The sequence below is a fragment of the Dryobates pubescens genome, chromosome 19 (assembly GCF_014839835.1).
Source record: "Dryobates pubescens isolate bDryPub1 chromosome 19, bDryPub1.pri, whole genome shotgun sequence".
Lineage (NCBI taxonomy): Eukaryota > Metazoa > Chordata > Aves > Piciformes > Picidae > Dryobates > Dryobates pubescens.
This window is the reverse complement of record NC_071630.1, coordinates 18820024-18846737: the sequence shown is the minus strand read 5'-3', so window position 1 is coordinate 18846737 and position 26714 is coordinate 18820024. Positions and strand designations below refer to the sequence as shown.

Below are 26714 nucleotides of genomic sequence, written 5' to 3'. Positions count from 1 at the left end.
AAGCCTGGCAGCCCCTTGGCGTCCTGACGGGTGCAATGTAAACCAACCTTCCAGAAAAGCGGGCTCCCCCAGCACCCGCTTTGGGCAGTGCCACTTACCGCCATGGCAGAGGAGAGTCTGCAAGCTAAACAGAGGGCTATTTCGGCTGAATTCTGCCAAAGCTCCTACACACTGCACTGCCCCAGCCCCACGAGGGTGCGGGAGGACAGGGGTGCGGGAGGACAGGGCTGCAGGCACAACCCCTCTCCACCATGGAAGCAGGGAGCATGAGGGAACTGACTGGCAGCTGCGTGAGGGAAGAGGGGCACGAGAGGCTGCGCGGGGAGAAGGCGCGAACGGTTGAGGGGCCGCTTGGACACGCGTGCTGCGGCTCGAGGAAGCCGCGTGGGCTACCAGCACACAGCCCGCCCGAGCGAGCCTGCGCGCGGCTCACGAGCCAGCCGCTCTCCACAGCCCGGCAAACCAGCTGCCACGAGCCCGGGACGGGACCCGGACTGCGCCTGCGCCGACTGCAGCGCGGCTCGGCGTACCTCCAGAGCGCCAGGGGGCGCTGTGCGGCCCTGTTCCTGCCTCTGCCGGCGGGGCTGGTCGCCTCCACAACAGCGCGGCCTGTCCGGGCCGGCTGCCGCCATGGGGAAGAAACACAAGAAGCACAAATCGGACAAGCACCCTTACGACGGTGGGTGGGTGGACAGAAGGCCGCCGGGCAGGAAGGCTCCAGAGCGGGCCCTTGGCCCTCGCTGTCTCTCGCCTCGCCGCGGGGGCAGCGCGGCCCGGCTGGGCCCACCCGGCGGGGCAGTTTGAAAACTTGGGGGTGAGGCTGAGGCCGTGGGGAGGGGGACAGGGGCGGGGAGCTCGCCTGTCCTGCTGCCGGTGAGACAGGGGCGACCCGCCGAGCCGCGATCTGCCCGCGTATTGGCGTCGTGGCTCGGCTCGGTGGCTCTGTGTTTGCTTTGCGAAGAAGCAGCTGTAAGGGCTGGAAGGAAAATGAGCTTCAGTGTAGTGACAGCCTTTGGAAGGACTCTGGGGCAGCGGAGAGCTTGTGCCGTGTTACTAGAGCTGAGTACGAGAGCTTTTTGTGCGGTGCTCACAATTCATTTCTCTGTTGTTTTAAGAATATGTAGAAAAGCCTCTGAAGCTGGTGCTGAAAGTTGGAGGAAGTGAAGTTGCTGAGCTCTCTACTGGAAATGCAGCACTTGATTCCAGCTTGTATGATGACAAATCTGAACATGAAAAACACAAGGACCGAAAAAGGAAAAAGAGAAAGAAAGGAGAAAAACAAGTTCCTGGAGAAGAAAAGGAGAAAAGAAAGAGAAAAGTCAAGGTATGTGTTAATACTAGTACATTTTAGGGGCGGGGAAATATAGATGTAAAGAGCTTCAGCTTTCTTCAGTCTTCACTTCAAAAGGTAAGCGGATACAACCCTAACTTGTATCCCTAAACTGGAATACAGTCAAACTCAGTATATTAGTTTTGCTAATTGTTTTTGTCCAGTAACCTTTTTTTTTGGAAAGGTTACTGGAGTGAAGTTCTCTAAAATGTCTCATCTTTCAGTAAATACTGGTGAGTATATGAATACAAAAAATTAACAAGGGGGAAATTCTGTGTGTAAAGAAATCCATTTATATACACAGAATGAAGACTTTACAAGTTCTGACTTAAAAAGGAGCAAAATGTATTTTCCTCGGGGGATTCTTAATGTAATAAGTAATTAGAACACATTTGCAGCAGTTTCTTTTTTTTTTAAGGTTTAGAAAAAAAAAAATCTTAAGGGCTTTGCTGAAGCCAATTCTGTGTGCAGAGAATAGTGCAGAGTCTTTCTTTTCATGCTATAAATGTCTGTCACAATTTAAAAACGAATTGCAAGATACAGTGCTGAATGACTTTGTTGTCCAGCAGATGGAGACAGTGCATAAAGAATGCAAGGTTTTTAAAGACTTGACGTTTAAACTATGTGAGGTGGTTTTGAAAACTCCAGAAAGCATTTCATACAGAAATAATGTGGGGTTTGCAAGGTTTCTGTAACAATCTTTTCCTTTCTAGGAGGATAGAAGAAAACGAGATCGAGACCATGCTGACAGTGAGGGAGAGCAGGAAATGAAATGTCAGACTCCCATCAGATTGGAGCTGCCACCAGAGAAACCATTGACAAGTACTTTAGCAAAACAGGAAGGTACCAAAAAAAGTTTCTTGTGCTAACTGCATTTTTGATTGACTCACATTTTATTGTTACCTGTTTCTGTAGCAAATGACTTGACAGTTTTTGCCATCTCAGTGTTTTTACCCCTCATACAAAAATTTTGCAGCATGCTGCTGTATAATTCTTTTGCAGGATGGTGTCTGGTATCTGTGTCACAGTGAGCAGAACATCAAGTTAAGGCCAAGGAGAAACACAGATCCTGTATATTTGTTGTGGCTTCTGCCATTGTATTCTTTTCATTTATGATGAATTCCCAAGTTGCATCAGTTTCACTGAGTTGATTTCTAGTAGTTTGGAAGTTTAGTACCTCTTACAGTCAATTCTATCTCACACCCTTTCTCCCCCTTCTTTTTGGTCTAGAGGTGGAGCAGACACCGCTTCAGGAAGCTCTGAATCAACTCATGAGACAGCTGCAGAGGTAAATATCTGTGCTACAGGCTTTCAGAGCTGTGATATGAAAATATCATTTGTTAAGGGAAGAGGCATATAAAAAGCTGCATGAAAATATTATTGCTAAATAATTTGGCTGACAGGAATGTTTTAGGAATTTAAGTACTGGTGAAAGATTGCATACTGTCAACTACTCAGTTTAGACTTCATCCAGACACTTCCAGTTTCAACTTTAAAAGTACATCCAACAAAACAATTTTAAATAGGGCAATTTTCCAATCATGTGATGCTTTCTTTATTAGAACCTTAATTCAGAGAGACACAAGAGTTTAGAATGAATTCAACAAAACTTCTTTTACCTTGGTTCTCCTCTTTTTAGCAGTATTTACTGTAAAAAGGAGGTATGCCCTTGAAAACTCAGACCCTGTTCTTTTGCTATCACGTTTACCAAATGTCTTGTTAAAACAGTTGGATTTGCAGGTCTTTTAAGTAGTCTGTCATATAAAGTATTCTTTCTTGACCTTAAAAATATCTGTATCTCTTGTTCAAGAGTGGTTGAAAGATCCTTTCCTTTACCTGTCTCACCATATTAAACTTGAAACTATTCCTGAGCTTTCTCTTAATTATAGATATCTAAGGCCTTAGTGTCAATTTCAAGAAACTAACAACTACCTATCAAAAAGTGTGTGTGTTTGAGCTGCCTCCCCATGCATACAGAAAGAATCAGCCACTTTTAGTTTTGAATCCTGGCTCTCAGCTGGAAGCTATTGCGCAAATTTTCCTCCAGGTGCTGTAGAGTGTCTGTGCTGTGTGTTTCTGCAGGACGTATAGCACAATGCTTTTCACTGATCTGTAGCAACTTGGAGTAGAAATTCTGAAGTTATGAGTAAGCCTCAGGAAAAAGGCCTGAAATGACAAGAATTTCACCAGTGCTTGTAGTATCAGCAGTGGTACAGGAGGCCAGTCCCGTGCAACAGAGATTAGGGAGAAGCTAAAACACCATCATTCTGGAGGAAAGACTTACCAGCCTATCAACTGATCCTAAGGAGAAAAACACCAACCAGCTTTAAAGCTATTAGAAGCACCCAGGAACATCAGCATCTGTCAGAGATCACCAGAAGTCTTAGGAAATTTTTATGTAATGTTGGTGGTTTTTCATGTTACCTAAAAATTAGCATAGTCAGCAATACACACCTTGACTTCTAGCAACAAGCTTTCCCTTTTGTCGACTTCAGAGTAAGCCATGAATGACAAGTATACATCCTTATGGCATGTGTTTCCTTTCCTTATCAGTAACATAATCCCACTTTCCAAAAAAGCAAAACCCTAAAAAAGGTGGCTTGTTTTGTTGTTTGTGTGGGGGCTTTTTCAGTCTTCCTGGGAGTACAGGCAGTTATCAAAATGAGAACTTCTGAAATACGTTTGTAGCACTTTTTTGGTAGACAGCTTTGCAGATGGGATCTTTTCAACCTTCAAAAGGGAAAGATTACGCTGACACAAGCTGTTTCTAGCTCTGTGTTTTTGATTCCTTTTCAGCTTATTTTTTCCCTTTCTATTTAATTCCAAGCTCAGTATGGTCTTTGTCAAAAGTTGAAACATAAAAAACCCTGTCTTTTCATTTCTTAACAGAAAGGATCCAAGTTCTTTCTTTTCATTTCCTGTGACTGACTTTATTGCCCCTGGCTATTCCATGATCATTAAAAACCCAATGGATTTTAGTACCATGAAAGAGAAGATCAAGAACAATGGGTACCAGTCCATAGAAGAATTAAAGGTAATGCTGGGCATTTTATTTGACTACAGATGTGTATTATGCTCAATTGACTTTTACTCTGGTATTTTATGAGAATATGAAGATGCCAAAAGAACCAGCACTTCTGCCTGAAGAAATGTTTTTTGTTGAGTAGTTGTGAGCAAATAAGTTCTGAAAGTGGAAAAACTTCTGATTTGTAAATGTGCATCTCAAAAGGTGTGGATGGTTTCAGGTTTATGCAGGATTAAAGAGAAACTGCCAGTTTGACCTTCAGCGTCATCATCTTACATCTTAAGAATGGAAGTGTTAGTATTTCTGTCAGACTGCTCCCTTTGACCCTGCCCTCTTTTTTTTGAAAGTAGTGTCTCTCAAAAAAAAGGGCTGTGCCCATTACTACTTTGTCATTTACCTCCTGTCACCTCTGTGCTAGCCAGGCTTACCTGGTCACAGACATCCACAGCTACCGAAGACAAGATGAGCTCAGTCCTCTTGGCAGTAACGGCTTAATCCTGTGCTGTAGCTTTCCAAAGGTGTAGGAGCTTCTTTTGTTGTGTTTTCTTCAGAAATATTCTCTAGTTCTTTCCTGGGCTAGATGAGGACCTGAGAAATGTAATTTCTGTGTAATTAATAGTTGAACTTGAGCAGATGACAGTTAATAGTATTGGTTGTATTTTCCTCACATTCTTCTTTAAATTTTTAATTAGAGTCCTAAAACTCGTTAATTAAAACATGAATTTGAAGTTCTTTTTCCCCTGAAGCTTAAGACACTGCATTTGCAACAAGGATTCTAATACAGTATGCTGTAAAATTTTAGCTTTCATTCCAAAATTGTTAATGTCTGTGCAGGATAACTTCAAACTGATGTGTACCAACGCAATGATTTACAACAAACCAGACACCATTTACTACAAAGCTGCAAAAAAACTGCTGCACTCAGGGATGAAGATACTTAGCCAGGTAATAGAAAATAGAAAACAAAATAATTTTTAAGTTTCTCATGAAAATGAATGAAAGCTTCCTAATGCTTGTCAAGTGCTTACATATTAGACTTTGAATAGTACGTTGTGACGTGTCGTATTTTGTTTTCTAGACTGCCTTTATGCTTGCTGATACAAGAAAGGAAGTGAAATAAAATCATCCTCTTTGGGTACATTAGGAAAAGTCTCATTGAAGTAGCAAATAAAAGGTTTTTGGTGTTTTTCAGGAGAGAATACAGAGCCTGAAACAAAGTATAGAATTCATGGCTGACCTGCAGAAGGCAAGGAAGCAGAAGGACAAGACGGAACTGCAGCAAACTGGGGAAGATGAAAACGGTCCTGGGAAAGACAAAGGAGAACCTGTGGACAGTGATACCAAAGCGTTCAAAACACCTAGCAAAGAACACAAAAAGTGAAGTATTATCTCAATAACAATTGTAAAATACAGCCTGTAAATGCTACTGAAACATCACTTAGGGACCAGTGGATGTGGGTTTCTCCCTGGTACTGCATGCACACTAAGGCTTCTTCATCTTTAGGAAGCCACATACATATAAAGCATCTTCATATGCCAACAATAAATAAGTTTAGAACTTTATGATACCATTGGGGTTTCTTTATGCAGGTAACCCTGTACTGCTCATCAACTCCATTCCTTCAATTATTTTCTATTTTAGTGTCAGTTTTACCTAAGTAGTGTTTTGGAGAAAGCTTGCAAACTATTCTGTGGCTATTTTCAAGTACCTTTGTTTTTTGTGTGTAGTTACTTGTTTTGCTATATTTGAAACATGTAAATGCAACAGACCACATACTGCCTGAAACATCTTTTATATCTAGAGATACCCCTTTCAGTGTTCTGAGACACTAGTGACTTGACTTTAAAATACAGATACTAAAATTCAGAGTATGTAGTATTTTATCCAAAACACCATTGTTACTTTTACAGGAGTAATGACCAAACCTAGCAACATGGTAAACTAGGGTATTGGTATGGCTGAAGTAAGCCAAACACAGAGACCTTTACAGTTCCTAACAAAAGCATTTGCTGATTTAAATCTTTGCCACGTTATTTTAAATGGCATTTTCTTTTTGTTAGTTGTCTTGTCTACAGAAACAGTTTGCATAGTTGGCAAAAAACAGTTTCTTCACTGTATCCTTCAATCTTATAGAGCCAGTTAGTGTCTGTTAAATCTATCTGTTAAAGCCAGTAGCTAAGTTGTGTGGGGTTTGGGTTTTTTCCCACAGGAAGGACAGAGAGCTCCTTGAAGACAAATTACGAAACAACAGCTTGGAAAGGGAGCAGGAGCAGATTGATCGCATTGTTAGAGAGTCTGGAGGGAAGTTAACAAGGCGGCTTGCAAACAGCCAGGTAAACTCCTTCTGTGTTGGGTAACTCCTATTACTTTTTCATAAACTAAGCTTTGCTAGCATCTTCTGGCAGCTGAAACTCCAGGTGTGCTTTTAGTACAGTTAACGCCGTTTTACACGCGCCTGATCGTCTGTGAAACATCGTGCTGTTACAAACAACTTCTGTCAGCACAGCAAGGCCAGCTTCCATTTTCAGGAATTTTAGCTAAAGCAGGAGGGAAAAAAGAATAGTAGCAACCTCAAAGCATTTCAAATCCAACCTGCAAACATCCTGTAGTTCTGAAACGGTTCAAAAGCTGTTAATGTTAAAGAGGAGGGAATGCAGTTTGGCAATACTGGGCACATTTAATTGTCTGTATGAGTTACATACTTTCTCTCAGCCTCTGCAGAAACATGAATATGTATCATCATTTATTAATTCCTTATGTCTCTACCAGTAATAAAGTTATCTAGTGAAAATAAAAAAGCAGTACTGACTTCTGAGCTGGCTCATCTTTCCTAATCCCTTTCTTACTCCTACAGATAGGACAGTTGCGTTAGGCATTTTTATTAGTTTAAAGACTAGGAATTTCCACTAATATTTTTGGTCTGATCTTATTTCAGTGTGAATTTGAAAGAAGAAAACCAGATGGTACAACAACTCTGGGCCTTCTCAATCCAGTTGACCTTACTGCAGGAGGTAAGTTGGTATGGCTCATGTAACAAGCCACTTTCACTTACCTGGTCTGCTGCTTTTTTTCACTAGGGCAGATCAGCAAGTACTGACTAAGAAGGGAGTGCTTCTTTATAGTCTGATAGAGATCTGTATTTAAAAAGCTGCACCTGAAGAAGCATGTAGATGGGCACCAGTTGTGGCTGTTGTTACCAGCAGCTGGAGGGAGCCCTCAGTGGCTGTTGCCTCTCATTATGACAGCTGTTTGTGGGAGCTACAAGAGAGAGGTTTTGACTTTGGTGAAGAGACTACTTTCCAATGTGCTTGGGCACATTTAATTCCTGGACTCCCCTTAAGTCTAGTCCATAGTCCAGAGTGCAGTGTCTGCTGACCTAAAAGGTCACAGACCATGTAAAACTGGCCACTGGGAACTGTTCAAGTCCTGAATCATTTTGTCACATTAGTACCTTTTGTGTAGTGCCAGTGTCTAGAAAAGTGTGGGCACATTACTCGGCCAGCTCATTGAGAGCTGAGCTGACTCGGTCTGGAACAGACAGAAACTAATCTGAACACTTGTCTTCTTCCTCCCCCCTGTTTGTGCAGTAGGAAATGTCAGCATGAATGAATAGTCTTTCATGTTAAGAATCAGATCCTCTTTTAATGATGCAGCCTCTTTTAGGGGAGGACAGGAACGAGGCAGACTGACATTGAAAACATGCAGGTTAAATCTACACTTAATTATGTCTGGATTGATGTGTAGGACTACACACAGTCTTCAGTAGGAAGCATTTGGAGGAGAACACAACTTTGAGAATTGTCTTCTGTTTTTTCTGAAGTTTCTGGTTATAAGTATTAAATGAGTTTGGCCATCTTCCTCTGTCACTTAACTGTGCTTTCATTGTTTCTGTATTTTGATGTATCCTATTGTAGAGCCAGGCTACTGCCCTGTAAAACTGGGTATGACAGCAGGGAGACTTCAGTCAGGAGTTAATACATTACAGGGTTTCAAAGAAGATAAAAGAAACAAGGTTACTCCAGGTAAGTGCCGATTGAAAAAACAAACCAAAACAAAATCAAGTCCTCCTTATAAACCAACCACCTTGATCTCATTACTAGGCAGGTATGTGTCACACAACTAAAGAGCACATCCTGAAGTCTAGATTAATTTACACATAGAAAAGGACAGCTGTACTTAAGAAAATGTCCATCTACATTGAGAAGAGCATAGACATAGAGAAGGGGATTTGTTGCCTTTGAAAGAGCCTCATGGGGAGCCTGAAACCCTGTTACTGGCACCAGTTTTCATATTATGTTACAGAATTTTACACTGTTTTCGATTTTCATAGTGTGTTCAGACCTGCAGTCTTGCTAAGAAAGCATTTGGAAATAAAAGTGTGTTTGATGTAGATGTTACTGAAGGTGTTGCAGTGTGGACAGATGGTACTCTGTGAAAGTTTGTTTTCACCGTAAGAAACACAGTCCAGAAAGTTTGGAGATTGGAAACTGGAGATTGTTTTACAAGGCCTTGTCATTGTCACACACATCCCAGAGGTAGTAATTAGTACTGTTGTTATTCATTAGTGACGTATTTGAATTATGGACCATATAGCTCCTATGCTCCAACCTATGACTCTACGTTTGCCAACATAAGCAAAGAAGATTCTGACTTAATCTATTCAACCTACGGGGAGGACTCTAATCAAGGAGCTTTCAGGTAATCAAACAAGTGGGGGGGGGGGGTGAGGGCTTTCAGGTACAAAAGCAGTTATGTGTTATTCTCTGCAGCGTGGGCAAAGAATTGGTGTCACTCAACAACTCTTTTCTGTAGCATGATGCCACTATTGTCTTTATGGGCTACTGGGGTTTCAGAAACAGCTATTTCAATAGAAGAGTTTGCCTGTAAAGTGGAATTAGCCAACACTGAATGATTTTGATGCTGCCTATATACAGGAACACAAAGTCTAAAGTAGATTTATGGCTAACTCCAAAGGCTTTGTGTTCAAAGCCAGAAAAAATGTTGAATGATGCAAATGGTTACACAAACTGGATTTTTTTAATGTTAATGAATGAACTTACTGCCTCAAGTGAGATGTGTCTGTGTTCATACCAAATACTGACCAAACCACTGTGGGCATAGTGGGAGAGTTGAGCCCAGAGCAATTCCCAGTTTCAGTTGTGAATAGTGTATAGTGCTTGAGCTTCATATTATTTACTATAGTTAAAATAATTAGTTCTCATTGGTTTTCTTAACTCTGAAGTTTTTATAACCAAAAGTCCTTTTGTTTTATAAGCATCTCAAAAAGTGATATAATCTCATATGAAATGTGGGACTACTTAAGTGAAAGCGTTCAGTGCCTGTGCCGGCTGAGTTTGGCACCGCTGCTTGAGGCAGTGTACTCTGCCTCGTCGTTCAGTTTTTGTTAGGAATCAGAATGATTTCTCAGCTACAAAAGGCAAAGATAACTAAGCTAAAGATCAAATCCTGTGCTACTTTTCTGGTTTTCTATGCTGTACATACTGATTTGATTGTTACATAGCTCTTTTTGTCCATTGAAAGTTTGGTATGACAGTAGTTAACCTGAAGCATCTTTTGATCTTTTAGTATTCATGATTTTTTGATGAAATCCCAAGACTACCCTTTCTTAATGGCTGATAGTTTACTCGATGTTCTAACCAAAGGAGGACATTCCAGAGCTCTCAGAGAGCTAGAAACGGTAAGACTGGATCTGTGTACTCTCTGGCCTTTGGTTTTAGCACTCAAGTTGTAAAGCTGGAGAAAGATGATGCCAATCCTATTGCTGGGCTCCCTTTTAACTGGTGAAATTTGAAAGTGAAGACTGCTCTTTGTGCCCAGTGAATGGATTTTCTGGAGAGGGATTATTCTGGCTTAGTGAAATGCAAAAATTAAGAAAACATTGTAGCTGGAGACAATGTCTCACAATCTTACTCTGTTTACTCTCCCACTCCTAATAGCACTAGCTCCTGTTCCATTTAGTGAGAAAAGATTAATAAGCAGTTGTTCAAAAATTAAGTGATGATGCTAAGGCTTTTTTGTTTGCATGGAAAGTTTATCATCTTCCCAGGAGCCAGTGTTTAGCTCAGGAGAATTAGTAACTGTGCTTTTATACTCAACTGTTTGCTGTATTTGTAGAAATACTAAACAGTTGCTCTCCAAATAGAATAGAATTAACCAGGTTGGAAAAGACCTTCAAGATCATCAAGTCCAACCTATCACCATCTCATCAACTAAACCATAGCACTAAGTGCCCCATCCACTCTCCTCTTAAACACCTCCAGTGATGGTGACTCCACCACCTCTGTGGGCAGCCCATTCCAATGGCCAGTCACTCTTTCTGTGAAGAACTTCCTACTAACATCCAGCCTAAACCTCCCCTGGCACAGATTCCAGTGCCTGCATCTGCCAAACATGACTGAAAACAAAGGGGCAAATTGTTGATCTTAACTTAATCAACAATCAAAGAGTTAGCTGAGAAGCTGCCCAAGATGGTTTTGTTAACTGAAAGTTTTAGTTTGAGTTTCACATCACTGTAAATGATTGAAATAAACAGATCACAGCTTTATACTAATGGTCAAATATTAGCTACAGTAATACTAGAAACACTTTGTGCATCAGAGATCAACCTGTAGCCACAGTTCAGACCCTTGCTTGGCATTACTACTTTAGCTCTTTTTTGGTACCTGATGGTGAAGCTGATTTACAGAGCTCAAGCACAGCTGGTGTGGCTGTTAAGAACATACAGCTGTGTGTAGAAACAGAACACATTCCAGCCTTTCAGCCTCTAATAATCATCCTGCCTATTCTTCCTGCCCCTCCACCCCTGGTAAATAATCTCTGATGTGGCATCACTGGGGAAAAACAGGTGGGTTTTGAAAAGAGCAATAAAGTGTGTTGTAAAAATCTGTATTAGTAAACAGTATTTGAAAAAAGTCCTCTTAAAAACCAGCTACTTTGTAACTTGGTTTGAGAAAGCTCATTACAACATTAAAAACACTGCTTGGAACTGAAAGATTAGTTTTAATGCCTTCTTTAAAAATCCTCTCTCTATTCAGCCACTGGAGGAACCTGAAGGGCCACATGAAAGAAGTGATGCAATAAAGGATGTGAAGGTAACCCTTTTCTGTATTCATTGAACTACTCTAACCAAATTAACTCCTCAGTTACAAAACTGCCTACAACTGCAAGGCCTGTGCAGCCAAACTGAGACTTTGACAAGCTGTAAACGTATCCTCTGTGACTGGTGATGATGGCATGTTGGTTTGTAAGCATTTGGAGAGAAGAATCTCCAGAAGTTGTCCTAAATGAGACTATGTCAGGAGAAGTAGAAGGAAATGCTTACCTCTTTTTGTTGTGACTATCAAACCATGCATTAGAACTACAGCTGCCAACCAGAAGATGTTTTATTCCTACATTAGCCTGACTTGGTTTAATGCAGACTTGTCATGCAAGACATAGCACACAATCCATAGCACTCTTGTGCCCTTGCAGGTGTGCAGTGTATCCCTAAAACCATTCCAGCTAAGTTTTGTTCCATTAGAAAAAGCATAGTGGCAGTTCTAGGGAAAGGGGTGCTCTCTTGAGGCCTTTATCTGCAGCCACTTCCTGGGCTGGTTTGGAAATTGGGCTAAACTTTTATCTAAACTCTGCTTTAGGTAAGCTCAAGAACTGTATTTATTTTAATTGGGATGCTAGTCCTAAGATGCCCAGTGCAGTTGTGCTTGCCCACACCGGGTCTGGCAGATGCCAGTTTCTACTGGAGCATGAAATCAAATAGGAAACTAGTAGTGTCCTACTTCAGCTCTGCCTTTGTATCTCCACCTTTTATGTAGAGCAGACTAACTTCCACTGTGCTCCAATTTTCCCCCAAACAATTTAAATATTACCTTCCTGGTTTGTTGTAGATCATGGAAATTGATATTGCTGCCAGGTTGGATGCTGCCAGTAACGACAGACTTACGGCACTCAAAGCAGTTACAAACTTCAGCATGCCTGTAGAAGAGTTCGATTCCAAGGGTGAGTTTTCTTGGTACTGCCACTTCTGTTCCAATTTCTCAATCCCTTCCTACATTTTGTATCATCATGTAAGTAAATCTCTTACCAGTCAGGACTTTCTTCCTTCATTAAACAGAGGCTGAAATCTTCCAGAGGAAACTTGATGAAACAACAAAGCTTCTCAGAGAACTCCAGGATGCTCAAAATGAACGACTCAGTACCAAACCACCCCCTAACATGATTTGCCTTCTGAGTCCATCCTACAGAGAACTGCACTTGGGTAAATACACTCTCTCTGATCGTTCTTGCACAATTGATCAAGTCTCAACTTCAGTCTGCTCCAAAAATGACAAAAGTTTAACATTGCAGAATGTGTGCCCTGTTAGGTCTAGATTAAAGTTTTGAGCAGCAATTACATTTCCTCTTTGTTAATAAATTTCATTAGTAGTGATTGGGAGCTCTCTCTGGGTCATGGGGCCAGAGATAGCCACACACCTCTACTTCATGGTTTTTATGGGGTCTTTGAACCGAGCTTGCTGAGGTATTACCAAGTCCTCACTGTCAGGTTAGCTTTATGCCAGGTTTGATTAAGTTACAGGTCTGTTTTGTACCACCCATACATTCTTTAATTATTTGAGTAATGCTTCTTGTGTCCCCAGGCAGTTCCACAGCCTGTGTTAATGGCAATCTTCTAAGACAGGACTGTCTGCAGAGTGTCTGTTTTGCAAGTGAACCCAACTTGTGCAATATCACCCACGCACTATGTGGTCTAAAATAACCACTCTGATGCAACAGGATAAATTCCTCATTAATAGAGAATATTACCAAGTCTAAACCAGAGCAAATACTACCTTTCTTAAACTGCAGTTTCCTTCTTGAAGGAAGACCACAGTTGTAGCAACAAGAAGTTTCTCTGGTTTACATCCAAAACTAAATGCTGAGTCCTGAAAGCCAGACATTACTAATAGCTGCTGTGTGGGTGCCTCCAGAGCTCTCCCAGCTGCTGCCTCAGGGTGACCCAGGCATCATCAGCTTACTCTTCACCTTTCAATGTTTTTGATGGCAGCAGGCCTTTGTCAGCAGCTATTTTATTCCTCCTGTTCTTAACTTTCTCAAGTTCCCACTGTGTGTGACTACAGAGGGTACAACAAAACTCTTCTGTTGCAGAAACATTAACATAGTTCAACTTATACTTGAATAATTAAACTGGTTAGAGGATGAAGGGCTTCATTCAGCGAGTCTGTGTCCACAGGTAGCCTCTAACCCCTTTTGATTTCTTCCAGCGGAGAGAGTAACTAGTAACCTGAAAGAGCTTGCACAACAAGTGACACCAGGTGATATTGTTAGCACCTACGGAATCCGGAAAGCAATGGGAATTTCAGTCCCTTCACCTGATACAGAAGACAGTTGGGTGGATTTGACAGAAGGTGAGTAGACAGAAATACCTTGTAGCATTTGTTCAACTACCAGAAAACCCATCTGTAAGTCATTAGACCGGCCTGTGGTAGAATTTGCAGGAACTTCCAGCTTCTAGTTTTTGGCCCCCGTTTGAAATTCTGTTTCTAATGGAAAGTTGCTGTGCTTGGTCTCAGTCCAAAGTTAATCTTTTGGAGGCATGGAACTTTGGTTCAACTACATAAGGTAGTTATTTTACTGTTCTTACAGCACTGCCAAATTTTAAGGCTTGGCACTCCATTCAGTTTTAGTTTTTCCATTTAGTGTGAAGTTACAGGAGAAGAGTTAAAATTCCTCACTTTCTAAGACAAGGACATTATGCTTCCTTCTTCTCCAGGCTTTGGGCTGTGCACTCCTTTTGCTTCATTTGGCCAGCAGTAGTACTTTGTAAATTGACTCAACTCGTCCAGCAAAAATAACTGCTGCTTTTGCTGGGTTAAGGAGTCAGGTCAGTGGAAAAACTAATTGCCAGAAGCAGGTCTCCCCCTTGTGGCACACAGAAGGTAAAAGTTCGCCCAGAGTGTGTTGGTTCCCTAGTTAAGGCAGGTAAGAATTTCCTTTCAAGGAACATAATTCACAGAGCAAACTGACTCCCTCTGTGGTTGATGAAAGGTTCCAGTTAAGATGTTATTTAATGAAAAGAACAGGATTATTTCAGGAATTTATCTTTTCAAGGAAACCGCTCAAGAAGCTTCAGTTTTGACATGTTGTACAAGACAGGCGGCGCAACAGAACCAACTGCAACAATCTCTTCTATAGGCTCGAGTTAGCTGTACCTGCCCAAATAGCAAATGGCTTTAAGAATGCTCTGTGGTGCATGCATTTCTTTCCTTTGGATTGACCTGGAATCTGTTGTAAACTTTCAGACTTTCAGGAGCCCAGAAGGACCATCACTGTCCCTGACGAGTGCGGCCCAGTTACGGTCTGAAGCTATGGTTCAGTTTACAGCCATTTGTTTGATTCTGTTTAGGAACCAGCTGAACTTCCTTCAGGTGCATTCACCAAGCAGGTGGATGTTGTGTGTTAAATTGCTTTTGTTGATTACATTTTGGAACTGATGACATTTGGAATGGAATGGTTTGTATGAGAGTTACTTCTGCTACATAAATGCCCTAAATTATTATTTTTGCTTTTTTACAATACTAATTTCAATACACCTCTGCAGCATTTAAGTTTTCCTAGGTGGTTAAGTGTCTGGAAAAGGAAGTGAAAACTCTGTGTGCCTATAGATGGGGCAGGGACTCAACCAAATGTTTCTAAAAGCAATGTATAGATGCTGTGTCGGCACCGACCTGGTACAAAAATCATTAGTGTCTGAACATGCAAGTTTCCCTTTTTAAAACTGCTGTGCAAATCCTGTGATCATGAGGAAGAGAAATAAACTTTTTAAATAAAACTTATGCAGCCTGATGCATTAACAACAGCTGAGCTTGTGAGACGGTGGATGTGGATCTCATGTTAGAAAGACACCATCTGCCCCAGGATTCTAAAACTTGAGGGCAAACAGACTACACCTTATCACCAGGTGAGAGTAACAAACCCACTTACTGCCAGGAAGTAGAAATTTCACAGTAATGCAGCCCAGTCCACTCTGAGACACCAACACAGACAGTTCTTCTTGGTGGCACTGCTCAGCACCATCTGGGTAGTGACTATAGGCTTATTTAGAAAACTCCTGGCATGAAAAGTCCATTTCTTATCCATCAAAACTGCAGCCAAAGCAGACTGACAGCACAGCTTCCAGACAGTTCCAGCACCATTGGAGTACTAGAGATGGAGCCAGTGCCTGCTGTCCATGAAGGCACATATGTAGCACTATTTTCACTGTTTCTAAACATTGCTCCTTTTTACTCCATGGTTCCAGTGCAACCGTAGCCAACAGCAAAGACAGGCAGTTTTTTGTCTCTGATTAGTAATTGCTCATGGGCACAGTGGCATGGGACTCAACTCAGAGGTAACTTAAAGGCAAAGCATAATGGTGAATTCCACCCTCTACCCCAGTCTTACAGCCTACCTCATCCTTGCTGTTTAGTTAATTGTTTTCAAACTTCCACAGTTCTTAAAATTCATTGCAAAAAGGCTAAATTGTCAACCAAGATGTGGTAGTTTCAGTTTTCCCAGGGTAGTTCCCAATGAAGTTGCCACTGTAAGTTTTTCACAGTTGCAAGTAATTCTGTCTGACATTACTGCAGGGAATGAATTTTACCATTGAGTCAATTTCACTCTACAAGACAAAATGAGATGCCCAACAACTGTGCCAGCCATGTTAGTATTAGCTCACGCTACAGCATCTCCTCTCCCATTGCATACCTTGCATCTAGTGCAGTAGAAGGCCACAGGTGACAGAACAGTGCCATGCCCTGTAAGCTGCTGAACACGAGTACAGCACTCTCTGTGCTTTTCACTTGCACAAATACAAATACTGAGTTTCTGAGTAAAAGCATTCCACTAACTTCCTAGGGGTCTAGGAAATACACCTCCCTTTCAGGGGAATTCATCAAAATAATTGCAAAACCAAACAAAGTTTCAGGAAGTTTTTTATTTAATGGTAAAAACAAAAGTTTGTTCTTTAAAAGAGACTGCTAATTCAAGACAGTATTAGCTCTTCAAATGAGATACAGTGCCATTTTTTCACTTTAAGAAAACAGTAATGCTGCAAGGAAAGTTTTTCTAATAAGGTATTTCCTCAGTCTTAAATTTCACAGTTTGCTCTCAAAAGGTCTGCTGAAAACAGTTATTTAAATACATTTGCTTCTTAAGTTGAGCTTTGTGTGTGACTGAATACAACTGTCATCACAATGGGCCCAGTTCTGATGAGAAGTCAGAAGCCGTCCCCAGATACAACCTCCCTTTTGCTTAAGACAGTTTCTGACTTCCCCGGGTGTGCCTTGCACAGCCCACTGACACTGGAGTGAGCACTCTAAGTGCATAATGTGTTTTCAAAACTGCAACAAACCCCACTTCTTCCAGCTTGAAAGCTGCAGCTCTTCATACCACTTCTGGAAAAATGAGGTTAAGTTGAAGTTAACATCCAAGCAAGTCACTACCCTGACAGGCAACATAATGTAAACAAAGCATTTCAAAGCATTGTTATGTTATCTATAGAAGACAATTTGCTGTCTGTAACATCTACATTCTACTAGGTCTATGGATCGACACTTCAGAGCCAGCTCCATCTATCAGCATAATGCACTTCTCATGACATAAACACGAGGCAAATAGTCACCTCACCTAACATATGGCATCAAAGACCGCTGAGAAAGAGCCTTTGACACGTGTGGTCCTTACAGAACAATAAATAGCCCAAAACAAATGCTTGCTGAGCATCTGTTATCACAAATACACAACACGAAAGGGTAGCAAAAGCTGTCTGAACGTTTATTCAACTACAACACTGACCTTATACTGACAAGACACCAAGTACAAAACTTTCTTCAGCAGAGTCCCCACATGAAGCAGATAACCTCAAAGAGGTTTTCTAATGCACTATTTTCTGTTGGAGACGTACTGCAGGCAGTTTTGACCTACCAAATCAACAAAGGCTCTCAGCACAACTTTGAATCCGCAGTTGGACAATATTAAATTTGTTCCTGTCTTGAAACATAGTCACTTACCTTCTAAAGAAATTACACAGTAATCAGAAAGTGGCAGTGATGCGTAGGACTGCTTGTTGAACACTTTGCCAAGATGGGTTAGTACCAAACCCAGAGATATTAGTAAATGTAGCTTTCTTTGTAGAAGGTTAAGGCTTAACAAAACTGATGGTGGGACTCCTTCATCCCTATGCCAGGGGGAATCCACCCTTTGTCAATACATACAGTTGGGCACAAGGCGTTAGCCTGTCAAAATACTATCACTGCCACCAACAGAAAACTCATCAAGTGACTGCAATGAGGAGGAAAGTGCTACTGAATCAGCAAAAGCCTTTAACAGCTTACAAACTTTACAACTGAAACTAACTTACAGCAAGTCTATTTCCATGATGTCCTCACTAATGCTCTACATCTTCTTTCCCTATTGCAGCTCTGCTGAAACATTTCCATTATGTTTTTTCCACACATCCTTTTGTAACCTTCAAAATTTATGAACTGCATTGCCTTTAAAAGGTGCACAATAAACAATAAACCAGCCAGCAGCTAAACCAAGAAACAAGAACAGAAAAAAAAAAAACCAACCCCCAAATCTGCTTATACAGTATCTGATACTGTTTCTAACACTGTCTTATTAGCTCAGTTCTCCAGGCTCCAAACATTATTTTTTTCTCCCCTAAGTGCCCTCCAGAAAGCAGTCAGCCTGCAGAGCTCCCACCAGGTGCTGGCGGTACAAGTTGTAAAAGACTGTCTAAGCAAGCCTGCTGGATAAAGGGCATCAGTGCCCAGTGCTCCTCCAGATCCAGTCTGGGTTTTGACATTTAAAGCCAGAATTTTAAAGGCATTCTCATACGTGACTGCACAACATGTGCATGCAGATGCTAAACAGAGGCACAGAAACACAAAGAGAACATGTAATATAAATGTAAACACTCTGAACTAGATAGAAGTTATTTCTGAACAGCTGTTGGTCATGAAAACACTCGCCCAATACAAAGTACCACTAAGGAGAAGGAGGAGGAGAAGTTATCTGACACTCTGCCATTCTTTTCTGCAAAGGAACTCAGCACAATTACCACACAATATGCTGGAGTTCATTTGCATTCCTCTTTCCACTCTTCAGCCACCTTCTGCTGTGGAGTCTGTTTAGCATTAAAAGCAAGAGATGCAATGTTCAGAGCATCCCCTGGCGCGTCTGTGACAAAGGCAATGCTGTGAGCAGGTGTGTGTCAGGGAACAACTCGGTGGAGTGGTTTAACATGCTGAGGAGTTCTGCAGTGCATCTGCCTGCATGGGTACTGGAGCTGTTAAGGCTCTCACAGTGCAGGTAAGGAAAGGAACTAACCAACAACGCTTCGCGGCAGTTCCAGGAAAATCCTCAGATTGTTTCAGGAACAGGAAGTCTTTTCCAGACTGGTAGTTCTGTGTCTGCTGGGTACTTTTCAGGACTTCTTTCAAAAAACACCCAAAGGTCATTTTCTTGAGATGCAGAAGAAATAGGAGTTAGAATAAAGTCCTTCACATAAGGAGGGAAATTCAAAGTCTTCACAGAAGGAAGGAAGTTCTATTTTGACTAATTTCATGGCAGCCTCAGTTCAGTCCCATACCTTGGAATTTGGCAGTCTCAGTGCAAACAAAGTAAGTCCTCAGTTCTCCCTTGCCTTTGACATTAATGAGTCCCCTGCACTCGCATGAATATCCCAACTCCTGTAGTATTTTACTTGTTTCCTCTGTGACCTTTTAGTGAGGGGGAAAAAAAAAATAATTAGAAACTCTTACAAAATTCTTGTGATTAATTAATATTTTTTTAAAACTTCATAATCAATTACAAATCATTTCTTAGGTATTGCAAGGCCAGTGTGCTTACCTGGATTTTCCCCAGCTCCCCCGTGCTCTCCATTCGGCTAGCAACGTTAACAGTGTTGCCCCAGATATCATACTGAGGTTTCCGGGCACCAATCACACCAGCAATCACAGGGCCATGATTTATCCCTTAGGATAAACAAAAAGCATGTGTCACTACTGAAGTGGGAAGATTTTTGGTGTCTACCTTCATTATCCACCAGAAATCATGAGTCTCGTGAAACAAAACAAATCCCTGCAGAACACAACCCTGTGACATGTTTCTAGCACTCGGCATCCTCACTGGTCTATAAATACCAGTGCCGAGGCTCAGGAGATGTCAAGTGACTCATTCACTGCAGAATAGGAATTCTGAGCAACAGGGCAAAGGTCACAGCAAAGCAAAGCTTTTCCTTTTCTACTTTTAATATATAGGAATCAACATTTGTATACTGATAATACTGCCTTTAGTCAACAGTTAATAACAGGGTACCTCCCTCTCTGTCCACACCTATCATTTTCTCCAAACTCATCCAGCAGCAGGCTTTGTGATGCTCCCTCCAGTGATCAGAAAAGCCCACCCGTGAAGGAGCTGGCATGTAAAGCTAGACCAGACAGCACTACCCCCAGGCACTCAGCGTTTCAAAACCGGCCCAATGCTGTGTTGAGCATTCAGAAGCACTCTGCAGCTCACCCAAGGCATCCTACCTCATCTCCCACTCCTACGGAGCCGCCGGGCTCGCGTTCTTCACAAAGCGAACTTACCGACACGTAAGCGGAAGTTGTTAAAGGAATGTCGGTTGATGCCATCCAGTTTACTCATCAAGGCAATTCCATATTCCACCATAATCCCAATGTGAGCATGCTGCCTTTCCTTGTCCTACACAAATCACAAGGCACAGTGATGGTCAAATTACAATGCAGAAGGCTGTCAGGCGACTATTCCAAACCAGTACTGCTAGTGAATAACCTATTTATAAACATAAGAGACCACTTGTCACGCTGCAAGATTGCACAATTCAACAAACATGCCAATTCTACTTAAAAACAGCCATTAAATTCAACTGGAATGGCTAGGAGGTGACAAGCCTCCAATTTTATAATGAATTTATGTCTGCCCTCTAGCATTCCAGATCTCATTTTACAGGTTTTGTATATATTACGTACGTGTATCCCAACACCATGCACAAACCTGCTATAGTGAAAGTGAGCCTGAGTACAGAAACTGCTTTTAACTCTTCTGGGATTCAGATCTAATGTGGCACTTCAGTATTCTCTTTTTGTGCCAGCTCTCAGGTATCACAAAAAGCTTACTGTCCAGTTCTGAGATGACTCTTTCTTTGGCAGCCATTCTTTGGCTTACCTATTATTAGACCTATTCTGCTTTGCATCTAGAAATTTTAAGCTACCAGCATCAAAAATTAGAGAGGTAAACAGCATGCTGGGGTTACAGACTCAATACCTGCTCAGGAATAAAATAGAAGTAGAAGATATATAGTGAATTCCTCAGGAGACAATACTCTCTTTTTCCACAATTAGGAAAATCAGTCATGGTGATTTACTTTCCCTTTCATATCTCTGATGTACACCTACACACACAGAATAGCAAAGGCAAGTTTCAGAGACAGCATACCTGGTGGTTCTCTTGGCCTGGCGTAACGCTGAGACCAGCTGCTGCCATGTAAGTGCTTCCAATGGTTTTGATCTTTTCAACACCACTAAATTTAGGTTTTAACAAGAGCTATTGGAAGGGAGGGAAGAGAGACTTGAGACTTCAACACTGTGTTTCAATGTCTACTATAAGCATTAAACACCCCTAGGAATACTACCTATCACATGAAGGTTAGACAAAGTACTGCACAGTTATGCTCTACCAGCTCACAGTAGAAATAAAGTGCCTAAGCACTGAAATAAAGTCCTGAGATTCAGGACTTTGAAACCATGCTGATACTGAAGTCCAAGCTGATGTGATGGGAAAGCCCCACCTGATGGAAATCTATCTTTCAAAGCTGTGAGGCTGAACTCGGAGCAGTAGCTGAGCATAACATCTCCCCGCCTACTCCTAAAGCTCAGAGATGCAGTGAAACATTTTCTCTTTCAGTAAATAGGTAATCCAATCTATTTTTGCCAGAAGCTAAATTACCTCATCAAAATCAGCAATTATTTCATTTAAGAGCCGCAAGCATTCCAGGCCTTCTTTGTTGACATCACACTCAGTATAAAACACCTTAAAATCTGGCACTGATGCAAACATGACACAGACACAGTCGTAAGATTGATGGTACCAGTCCTACAGAAAAACAATATATTGACACATTGTCATCAGGCACTTTCCACCACAGGTATTCAAACCCATGTTTTGTAATCATTAACCAAATCACAGTTTTCTTACGAAGTCAGCCTCGGTGCTTATCAGCAGGCAGCTCGTTTTATCAGAAACAGGAACGAAGCTGATGTGCCAAAGGAAAGGCCGAGTTATCTACGTACCCTGGAGATTCTCAGCTATTCTGGTTAATGCCAGTCTTCTGCTAATTAATCAGCAATATTTATTTTGATGACATGGCAGAGTAACATTGCCGTCTCGATCGATGAACTTCTCAGGGGGTTGTTCCCAAGGAGATACTATTTGTTCTCCAACCAAGTTCTTTAAAAAGAAGCCTGTCTACTGTTGTAAAAGATGGTCTTTGGAAGGCACTAAATACTTGTTAAACATTTGCCAAGCTCAAACTGTGTCACAAAGCTGAACCATCAATTCTGAAAACACATTTCAGAGACTGACACTGAAAGTTTGCTCTGTTTTTGAGGCCATCTCAGTAGTACACTCATGGGTCTTGGGATACAGAGTGCAGGACTCCAGAGTCTCCTGTGTGCTCGTTAGCACAACGTTCTGCCACAGAAGTCCAACATACCTCATTTCGCTTTTCACCAATGAAATGGGCAGCAACGTGTGCTGGAAGGACATTCTCCAGCAAAAGCCTGTTAACATTCTCCATGGTTTCAAACTGTTCATGCTCTTTTTTAAACTTATTTTTCCACAGACAATCCAGTCGACAGTAATAGTCAATCTGCAAAGGGACCAAATGTCATCAACGAAATCCATATCACAGATCGCTGAAAAATACTAGTGGAGTAGCAATAAAGTTTCCTCAAGGCCTTTTGAGACTACATAGCTATGAAAAAAAATGTGCTTTGAGAGCAAAGGCTAGAAAAGGACAAAGCAGTCTGTGTGAATAAATGACATTTGGATACCATAAGGTGTAGTTACCAAAATAACAGTTCGATACTGCGGTGGTGATTTTTACCTTGAATTACTGCTTTGCTTTAGGCTGAATAGTCACATATATATAAATACAGAATCATCCAAATTGGAGGAATTTGGAAGTTATGACTTCTGTAACACAAATGCTGTTGAAAGATATAAAAAAAAAAATGTTCCCACCCTTTCACAGGAAAAATTTTTTGCTTTATCTAAGCACAAGTAAACACATTATCAATGACTACGTACAACACATTACCTATGACTAAGTCCAAGAACATAAAACCATAAACAACAGAAAAAGAGCATAAAGAACATAAAAAGAGATCAAAACATACACTAATTCCTAGTGCTGTTTCAATGTGTAACACTTTTGCATTTTCTTTTAATCACCTTGCTGCAAGGGAGAGAACTGACCTATTGCTTTTTAAATACATACCTGTTTGGCAAGTAAAATCAGGGTTATGTAAAACAGAACCAGATACAAGTTAGTTGTAATCCTTGGATCTTTGATGAAAAGCCTGAAATCAAGACAGTAATACAGAGTTATCTTTATCCTTTAAGAAAACCAACATGATTATGAATTGTGGGGGGAAGGGGAGCGGGGAAGAAGAGTACAACATTTGTACACTTAGAAAAACCAGAAATCAAGACAGCAATACAAAGTTATCTTTGTCCTTTAAGAAAACCAACATGATTAAGAATTGTAGGGGAAAGGGGAAGGGAAGAAGTGTACAACATTTGTACACCTAGACAGTAAGTGTACAAAAAAAAAAATCCTATCTCCTTTAATGAAACATTATTGTCAACTACAAGAACCTTTACACTGCACCTGGTAGTGTTGCCACTGAAGCTCAAGTTCCTGTACTGCAGGGTATTAAAAACGATGAGGTAAACAGTCACAGCGATGGACAGGAGGAGAACTTTGAGTTCAAAGCTAATCTGAAGAAAGACCGAGCAAGCGATGAACCCCAGTATGCAGCAGTAGGTGTAATACTGTGAACGAGGAATTGAAGAGCAGACACATCGTTCAGTGTTTATCCGTGAGAGACTTTCAAGCCACAGCAAATGCTCTAAGTTCATGATCATTGTAATTTAAAAAGAAGAAATTACAGTCATCTGCTAAATACACCAAGTTTTATTTTTAACTGCACTAAAAGCCTGAACTTAATACCTTTTGTTTGGTTTACTTTGTTAAGTAAAAAGAGTGCAACAAAAAGCATCACACCAACATGAGTGTTATCAGATAAAAAATGGAGAGTGTTTGAGATTTTAACTTCAGAAGTCTAAATAAATAATTGCTTAAATTAATAAAGTTCAAGAGTAGCCTAATGTAGGTTTTGCAACTTTAAGCAGGCACCAGATTCCCATCTCCCCCAGCTGTAGCATGTGAAGACCGTGATCTGTCATTCAACCTTAGACAGCTTCCTCATAAGAACTTTGATGCTGATAAGCACTACCAGGCTCAGGCCATTACCCAGCAGAATCACTGAAAAATCTCCCAGAGGAATCAGAGATCAGCTGTGGTGTCTGAGGTCAGCATGCAGCTGGAAGTATTAAACCATTGTGTGGTATGAAGTGCCCCACGCAGACAGGATTGCTCCCTGCAGCTTCAGGCACAGGTATGTGATGCTGAGCTAGCATACTTTACAAAACAACTCCAAAATTACTTCAGCTTCTGCTCCTCGAGAGTTTATTTCTCTGTATGTACAAAGCACAGGCTTTCACCTGTAATAGCACAGACCTAGCACAGATCTAGGAGATTCTTACCTAAACAGTTAATGATTCTGCTATACAGCAACTTATTATACCAGATCTGTCACCCTAAGGCATGGAGTGTAACCTCCAAAAGGTAAGGGACATTCACAGTCACAACCCTGAAGCCAAACCTCTGAAAAAGAAACCACTATGCAGAGAATGCTGACACAGGCCTGTGGGCCATTCTAAGCCCTTTCACTCTATCAAGAAGCTTTACTGGAACACTTTCAAGTACAGCTCTCATCTCTCAGACTCAATCATCACCCTCTTACTGCTTTTTCCTCAAAGATTCAGATATACTTTTCAGGCTGACATTTCAAGAAGTTGCAAAGCCATCCAGCACCATCTTGGCTTCATGAAGAACTTTTCTGCTGTCAGATATCTAAAAAAGCCATGTTTTACATGGCAACAGAGCCTGCCAGTTATCAGTAATAAAACATTCAAAGTTTAAAGTGACATTTATTCACTACTTACAGTTTCCTCAACAAAGGATTGAGTTGTGTTTCCAAGGGGCTGATGCACAGACACACAAGAACAGAAAATTGCAAGATGAGTACAGTGTGCATTATGTATTTGTGTAACTTATCATTTGTCATAAGGACTTGAATGAAAGGGTCTTCACACAACCTGCTGCACGTTGTTCAGAACCGTGCCCATCATCTAAAGGGGCAGCCATGTGACAAAGGAGCATCCCAAATGTATGGATTATCTCAAAACAGAATGCTACTTTATCATTTAAGAGATAAAAAATTGAAACCCTCAGAAAGAATACTTCTGTGTCACTAGTAAGCACCGAATCTATCCTTATGGAAATGCTAGAGAACACCTTTCAAAGGTGCTGAGCAACCAAAATAAGCTGGGACTTCAGCTTTGTCCACAAATACTCCAGACTTCCAAAAATCTCTAAAATTTGCACAGTAAAGCAAATAACAGAAAATACCCCCAGGATTACTCTGTGGCATGAGTAAGTCTCTATGCTCAAGATTTACAAACTCTGCCTTTATAAAGAGATTGAAATACCTCAAAATGCTGCCACCTGTCTATATTATACACACTATCCAAGACTGATTTCACTCCAATCTTAGAAATCAAGACAGTGCTCTACTCACATAGGTGGTAGCACACAGGTCATTGAGTCCAGTAGAGTTTGCAGGTTTGTTCTTTTCAGTAGTCTTGATTTATTGGGGGGGAAAGGGGGAGGAAAAACAACACACACACAAAATTGTTAGCAAGTATTTATTGTCAAGTATTTACTTATTTTTTACTTTGGGGTAAAGTTTCACACGATGGCTATGCTAATTCAACAGCCAACTGGCACAAACATGGCTCTGTCTCACACCCCAGTTTCACAGCTGCTCTTCCTGTTTCCCTTTAGACTGTCTCTGGTGGTGTTTATGTGACACCACTGTGAGTCAATTTAAGGACCTCAGCCACCAGAAAAACAACACTGCGGAAGAAAATTGAGCATTTTCTGCAGCATAGCTTTCAGAATAAACTCCACATGGAATCAGAAGAGTGGAATGTGTATTAGAAGTACATCATTTTTGGTAGCCAGCTATCAGACAGGTTTTACTGTTGATATTATGCATCACATAAAGCTTGTTTAAAACAAAACCCCAACAACAACCACACAACAACACCCCACCCCCCCAAACCCCCAACAAAAACACCACCCCCCCCCCCCCCCCCCCACACACACATAGTGGAGTGGTCTTGAGCATGAGGTTACTCCAAAGGGCTGTTTTTCAAATGTATGTACTGAAGGTGCAATAAAAAAAATCAAGCTGAAATTAAAAGTGAAGTTAAATCAAACTGAAGTTAAAGCATGTGCCATTCACATCCTGCTCTAAAGCAGCTACTCACGATGGCTTCAGATTTAAAATAGAGCCAAGCTATATTCTTCCCTCCCCCCACCTACATTATCTCCAGCTACTGCCAACAGCACAGTGAACTGCTCAAAATTTCTACCTGCAGGCAAACATTTAAATCCACAGTAAAAAAGAAACAACAAAAAGACCATCTTACTGATGACAGCAATTGTGAATGCCACCTTGAAAGCAACAGAGGTGGCGTACACTAGAACTCAGGTCTGTCACATGCACTTTTAGCTCTACAAACTGGGAGGTTTCACTTTTGATGCTTTTACCTAACACCATGAGCTCTCCTTGTGTACCAACTCACAATGCAAATGCTAGAAGCACAAAGCACAGTGTGTGATAAAAAGGAACACGCAGAGCTACTCAAACTGGGGATGTTCCAAGACCTTCCCAGAATAAAGTGATTACTTACCAAATTAATAATGGCTATAATCAGCAAGGCACCTATAGTGATGACTGCTAAAGGAAGCCTAAGCAAAGGCATCGTTTCCACCTTTTGTGAGATGGCACAAAGATGGCGCAGGAAAGACCACCGTTCAGAGCAGCTCTTCTGTAAACAAAACCAGTCTGTTTCAGTAACCTGGA

The 26714-nt window shown here is 41.2% G+C and overlaps 2 protein-coding genes across 2 annotated transcripts in view; one reads left to right on the top strand and one right to left on the bottom strand.

Moving 5' to 3' along the window:
• Window positions 1-568: 568 nt before the first annotated feature.
• On the top strand, window positions 569-15214 carry BRD7 (bromodomain containing 7). The gene is made up of 17 exons (XM_054170168.1): window positions 569-679; window positions 1116-1324; window positions 2044-2173; window positions 2561-2618; window positions 4220-4364; window positions 5190-5300; window positions 5548-5732; window positions 6566-6689; window positions 7292-7367; window positions 8271-8378; window positions 8922-9054; window positions 9943-10054; window positions 11412-11468; window positions 12261-12372; window positions 12488-12631; window positions 13635-13778; window positions 14673-15214. Exons 1-17 carry the CDS (start codon window positions 631-633, stop codon window positions 14732-14734), a joined length of 1959 nt encoding a protein of 652 aa, XP_054026143.1. The 5' UTR covers window positions 569-630; the 3' UTR covers window positions 14735-15214.
• Window positions 15215-17929: 2715 nt separating this feature from the next.
• The window catches only part of ADCY7 (adenylate cyclase 7), a 28320-nt gene continuing 19535 nt past the window's right edge, over window positions 17930-26714 (bottom strand). The window contains exons 16-26 of the mRNA XM_054170106.1: window positions 26542-26679; window positions 25362-25424; window positions 24727-24765; window positions 23327-23490; window positions 22934-23015; window positions 22148-22303; window positions 21382-21528; window positions 20872-20979; window positions 20004-20118; window positions 19264-19388; window positions 17930-19133 (exon numbers count right to left, since the gene is read on the bottom strand). Of these exons, the coding sequence (XP_054026081.1) occupies window positions 18987-19133; window positions 19264-19388; window positions 20004-20118; window positions 20872-20979; window positions 21382-21528; window positions 22148-22303; window positions 22934-23015; window positions 23327-23490; window positions 24727-24765; window positions 25362-25424; window positions 26542-26679 (1284 nt within the window). The 3' untranslated portion in view covers window positions 17930-18986. The remainder of the gene's footprint in view (window positions 19134-19263; window positions 19389-20003; window positions 20119-20871; window positions 20980-21381; window positions 21529-22147; window positions 22304-22933; window positions 23016-23326; window positions 23491-24726; window positions 24766-25361; window positions 25425-26541; window positions 26680-26714) is intronic.